Source organism: Myotis davidii, unplaced genomic scaffold (assembly GCF_000327345.1).
Source record: "Myotis davidii unplaced genomic scaffold, ASM32734v1 scaffold3578, whole genome shotgun sequence".
NCBI classification, from domain to species: Eukaryota; Metazoa; Chordata; class Mammalia; order Chiroptera; family Vespertilionidae; genus Myotis; species Myotis davidii.
In genome coordinates, this window is record NW_006289094.1 from 161,768 (window position 1) to 167,434 (window position 5,667).

Sequence of the window (5,667 nt, forward strand, 5' to 3'; positions counted from 1 at the left end):
GGGCCCGGGGAGAAGAGGCCGGGGATTAGGGGCGCCGGCTGGCTCACCCAGACGGCCCTTAGGAGACGCGTGTCCCCCAGTTGTTGGGGAGCTCGCCGGGCGTGGAGGGGGGCAGAGCCTGGTGAGCGCTCCTGGGCCTGTTGGCCCGCTCCTGCCCGGCCCACGGGGGCGGATGCAGTTTTCCGTTTGGGGGAACCCAGGAGCCGCTGGAACCGGGGAAAGGGTCACTCCCTTCCCAGCTCCTACAATAACGACAGCGCCTCTTTCCTGGGCACTTGGTAACTTTATGAAAAGGGTTTTTCCGGGTCTGGGAAGATTTCTGACCCAAGGCAGAGAGAGGAGGGGGGAAAGCGAGATGAGGAACCTTTCATCCAAGGGCGTGTGTGACCTGTCGCTTCCGGGGCGTTTCCCGCGTTCCAGGACCTGCTGACGCTCTAAGCTGATCCTCAGGCATCCGAGCACGTGGCTGCTGCTTTAAGGCTGAGTCTCAGATGTGGTCGCACGGGCCTGAGTGTCTGGCTTTTAAACTCGTGTTGTCCTGAGCGTAGATGTTCCAGCTTCTCAGCAGCCGAGCCCTGAGCTGCCTGCCATCAGGCCTCGTCTCTGGGCATGTCCTTCCCCTGGGCACACGCCCACTTCTGGAGGCCGCCCAAGTGGCCCAGGGTCAGCCGGGCCAGAGCTGCCGGCGCCCAGCTCAGGGGCCACGTGCCTGGGAGCATTTGGCGACTGAGGCTTGGGAAGGCTTGTGGGAGCCCAGCCTGCGGGGGGCGGGGCGGGGGTGTAGGAGGCTCCAGGTGAACCCCAGCATCACCGCAACAGTCATCCTCACTGTTCCTTGGGGACAGATGACCCACAGTTAGAACCACACATGTTCCCAGAATTGTGCATCTTATAATTGCGAGAGCTGTTTTAAAAACACCGTTTTTGTGGTTAGATTATTATATAAGTGCATTTGCCAGAAAAATGAGGAAAAGAGGGGAAACCTGACCTGTGTGTCTGGTTTAAGGGTTTGGTCCTGGGCCTTTTACCAAACAGCCTCTCATGGTGACTGCCTGGCAGTTCCCGGGATGAGCGTGCCCTCCACACCCGACCTGACCGATAGTCTGTGGCCTTGGCCGGCATTTCTGAGTGTGAACAGCAGACTCCAGGGGTGTTCTCACCTCCGCAGGTTCACGCTGCCTCCTGTGCGTGGCCAGAAACGCGGGGGGGGGGGGGTCTGCCTGGCCTCCCGGAGCAGCTGCCACCCCCTCGTGGTCCTGGGTTTTGTCGTTGGTGTCGTCCGAAGTCCAGTGTTTCAGTCTGTGCCACGCCTTCCGCGCGGTTCTGTGTGTGTGTTGGGCCGGCCGGGCCGGGCGCTGCGCTCGGAGCCACGGTGGGTGTCCTCACCCTCCTGGATGTCACTGCGCAGCCTCCCGCGTGTGGCCTGGCGGGTGGGGCTCCCACGGTTCCAGCTGCGCCCCTTTAGCAGGAGCGACTTGTTCACCTGGGAAACGGGCTGATGGTGCCCGCTGCCCAGGCCCGGGCGAGAACGTGGTGAGCCACAGGTGGCAGATTGGCAGGTGCTCAAAGCTGTGTTATCTGTGACAGGTTGTGTTATCTGTGACAGGTTGCGTCACCGACCGATGGCCCCAAATAGCTTGTGTCCTGCTGTCCGGCCCCCCCGCAGAGGCAGGGTGTTTGGGGAGGGGTGGCCCAGGCCTGCCAGGCTGGGTCAGAAAAGGCAACCTCCGTTGAGTTTGCTGGAAGCCTCGCTGGTCCCCAACATCCCCCTCCCACGGGCCTGTGGCCACTGTGCTTTGGGGACGCCCAGGCTAGCCCCCGGGGGACCCTCTGAAGAGCAGCCGCTCGGACACCCCCAGGCATTGCTGCCTGGCCAGGTTCTCCCCAAATTCCTGACCCACAGAAACAATGAGAGATGATAAGACTGTTTAAGCCACTAAGTCAGTGGTTTTCAACCTTCTGGCCCTTTAAATACAGTTCCTCATGGTGTAACCCAACCATAACATTATTTTTGTTGCTACTTCATAACTGTCATGTGGATACTGTTATGAATCGTCATGTAAATATCTGATAGGCAGGATGGTCTTAGGCGACCCCTGTGAAAGGGTCGTTCGACCGCCAAAGGGGTCGCAACCCACAGGTTGAGAACTGCTGCAAGTTGAGGGGTAACCAAACATGGAGACAGGGCTCTGGGCGCACCCCCCTCTCTCCTTGCCAGTGGAAACCCGAGCCCAGCTGAGCTTCCCGGGCCTGCATGGCACCCACAGTGGTGTTGGTGCCCACGGTAGCGTGGTCCCCAGGGAGGGTGGTGTTGGTGCCCACGTAGCCTTGGTGATAAATCTCTTAGGGTATCTGACGAGGGGGGTGGGCTCCGAGCCCGTGGCACCCAGACCTCATTTCCGTGACGAGTGGACGGTGTCCCTTTCGGACGGGAACAGGCCTCACGGTGAGTAGATGCTGCAGGTCACACACTGGAGTCCCCACGGGGCACGTCGGCAGCAGGAGCGGGTCCTGCGGGAACACGCAGCCGGGGCGACGACCAAGGGCCTCCCGGGCAGTCACCGCCCCGGCCCGGCCCCTGGTCCTGGGCCTCTGGTGCGGCCCGTTCCTCAGCCCCCAGGACGCTCCGACAGCTGCCTGGGCCTGAGTCATCGGTTTTGTTGGTCCCAGCAAATATTTAATAAAAGATGGACGTGTCAAATGAACGGCTCAGCAATCAAAAACTTTTCTTTTTAAACATATTTTTATTGATCTCAGAGAGGGAGGGGGGAGGGGGGAGAGAAACATCCATGATGAGAGAGAATCATTGATCGGCTGCCTCCTGCAGCCCCACACGGGCTGGAGCCCGCAATCCGGGCCTGTGCCCTGACTGGGGATCGAACCCTGACCTCCTGGTTCATAGGTCGACGCTCAGCCACTGAGCCACACGGGCCAGGCAGCAGTCAGACACTGAACCTCGGCCGTGTCACCGCATCGTCCCAAACGCTCGGGACCACGGCTCCTTTAGCTTTTGTTTCTGGAGCTCAGATTCCCATTGAGGGAGCCTGTGGGGGCGCCAGGCAGCCCCATCGCTTTCCCTGGCGCGACTGCTTTGCCAGGGAGTACACACCCTCCCTTCGCTTCAGCTGTGACCGCAGAGCTTGTGTGCGTGGGCGTCGTGCCCGACACCCCAGGAGGAGCGAGGGGTCAGCGGTGTGCAGAGCCAGTTACCCTGCGGCTCCCCGGCCCCTCGGACGGACGTGCCGCTGGGAACGGCGCGGGGGTGGCTGACGGCCCGAGCGCAGGCTGCTGGGTCTGAGTCTACAGAGAAAGCGCCTTTGGGTCCGTGGCTGCTCCCAGGTCTGCATCTGCCGGTTTATTTTATGTATTTTTGTTAATTCTCGCCAAAACCGGTTTGGCTCAGTGGATAGAGCGTCGGCCTGTGGACTGAAGGGTCCCGGGTTCGATTCCGGTCAAGGGCATGTACCTGGGTTGCGGGCACATCCCCAGTAGGAGATGTGCAGGAGGCAGCTGATCGATGTTTCTCTCTCATCAATGTTTCTAACTCTCTATCTCTCTTCCTTCCTCTCTGTAAAAAATCAATAAAATATATTTAAAAAAATAAAAAATTCTCACCCAAGCGTCTTTTTCCATTGATTTTTCAGAGAGAGAGTGGAAGGGAGGGGGAGAGACAGAGGAACATCGATGTGTGAGAGACACACCGATTGGTTGCCCCTGCACGGCTGGGACCAGGGCCAGGGATCGAGCCTGCAACCGAGGTATAGGCCCTTGACCGGGAATCAAACCCGGGACCCTTCTGTCCGCAAACTGGCGTTCTCTCCACTGAGCCACACTGGCCAGGGCTGTGTCTGCCACGTGAAGGCTCCTGTCCTGACCCTTCCAGGAGGCCTCCATCCGTCCACCCGTTGTTGGTACTTGCTGTTGCCGGACCCTGCGTGTGCCGGGCAGAGCACTTGCGGGTGAGGGTGGGCCGTCACGTGGACCCAGCGGTGGCCTTGAACATGTCGCTTGTGTCCAGGAAGGTCAGCCCCGAGTGTCCTCCGCATCTGTGTCCCGGCAGGACTCGGCGCGGCGGGGAGGGAGAGCTGTGCTGCCCGGGCCCCGTGACGAGAGGCTGGCGTGAGAAGTACGACAGCAGGTGCGTGCACGTCCGCGTCAGCCCGAGTCCCTCCCCCACGGGCCGTCCGTGGTCACGCGTGTGACACGGGTGTCGCCCGGCTCGGTGCTGGGACACAGGTGGTTCCGGGGGGGAGCTCGGCCGCGGCTGTGGGCTTCGCTCAGGAGGCCCCTCCCCCGCCTCCTTCGGGGGCCTCCCCACGCCCGCCCTGGGGCCGCTGTTCCCTGTTCTGAGGTTCCTGTGCCTCATCGAGCAGCTGTTTCTCCCGAAAGCTCCCGTGGCGCCACCCACGTGCCAGTCACCTTTCTGCTCACCCGCCACCCACGCTCATGGCTTCCGTTCTCTCTCCCCGCAGCCGTTCTCCTTCCGACGTGGGTGGGGACCCCGGGACCTGCATAGCGGGCACAGCGGGTGGCAGGCAGGAGCCGATGGCAGAGGGCGCCTGTGGAGAGCGGCCACAGCGTTTGGACAGGTTCAGGCCTGGGGCTAATGAGAGGGCACGGTCCCCTCTCGTGGCAAAGCCACGTGCAGGTCCCAGCACAATTACAGCCAAAGGCTGTGGCTGTGAGCTTGACCTCATGGCCCGAACCTGTGGCCGCACGTGGCTGAGTGACGTGGGCTGCCGGAGGGGCAGCGAGTAAACAAAGCTCGATCAGGTGCGTGTGATTGAGTGGATTCGAAACCCCCGAGAGAATGTTGTGACCACGCCCTTGCTTTGCCTCGTGGGATCTACTGTAAAAGACTCGGCTTGCAGGCCGGGGCGCTGGCTCTCCATCAGGGAGGGCAGCGTCCCACCCGGCCCAGCGTTCTTCTCTTGTCTGTCTTTTCTCTAGTCCTCCACCGCCCCCAGCTTCACCCATGCCGTGCCGGCTCAGCACAGGCTCCTTGCCACCCTGGCTCCCTTCATGCGGCAAGACGGGGGCTCTACTGTCGGTCAGAGGAGGCCAGCTGCAGGTCCCAAGAGCGTCTGAGCTGTGCTGGCCTCCTCCCTGGGGGGAATCTGCCGCCAGGACACGGTCGAGAGGGGGCAGCCCCGCGAGGCCCGCGATCCTGGCGGCTGTGGCAGGGCGAGGTCTGCGCTTTGGGGGCCATCTGAGCGTGTCTCCCTCCTCAGGGCCATGGCTGCAAGATTCCGGCCCAGCGCTCCCCACACCAGCACTGCCAGCAGCGTGGCTGCGGCCCAGGGGCAGTGGGGCCGCGCCTGGTAAGGATCCTGGTGGGGAGGGGGCCGGCCTCGGGGCTGTCCTAGGCCATCACAGCGTCTCCTTGTCGAGGCCGAGGAGGGAAGCGGCCTCCGCTCTTATACGTGTAGCCGGGAACGGAAAAGGAAGCTGGAAACGCATACCCAGCAATAAAAAACAATGAAGCCTTGCCATTTGTGACAACATAGATGGGCCTACAGGGTATTATACGAAGTGGTCCCCGCAGCCCGCAGCCACCTTGCTGCGTCCAGGCACTGGGCCTGGGCCTCCTGTGGGTGCCCCGATGGCCCGTGCACGGCTGGAGGGTGCAGGTGGAGTGGCCGCCTGTGGGAGGTGCTGGCTGGCTTG

General features: G+C 61.9%; 1 protein-coding gene across 1 annotated transcript in view; it reads left to right on the top strand.

Moving 5' to 3' along the window:
- The first annotated feature begins 4,119 nt into the window (after positions 1 to 4,119).
- Positions 4,120 to 5,667, top strand: part of DHCR7 (7-dehydrocholesterol reductase) — a 7,197-nt gene continuing 5,649 nt past the window's right edge. The window contains exons 1-3 of the mRNA XM_006761368.2: positions 4,120 to 4,138; positions 5,232 to 5,321; positions 5,546 to 5,652. Coding sequence (XP_006761431.2) covers positions 5,236 to 5,321; positions 5,546 to 5,652 — 193 coding nt within the window. The 5' untranslated portion in view covers positions 4,120 to 4,138; positions 5,232 to 5,235. The remainder of the gene's footprint in view (positions 4,139 to 5,231; positions 5,322 to 5,545; positions 5,653 to 5,667) is intronic.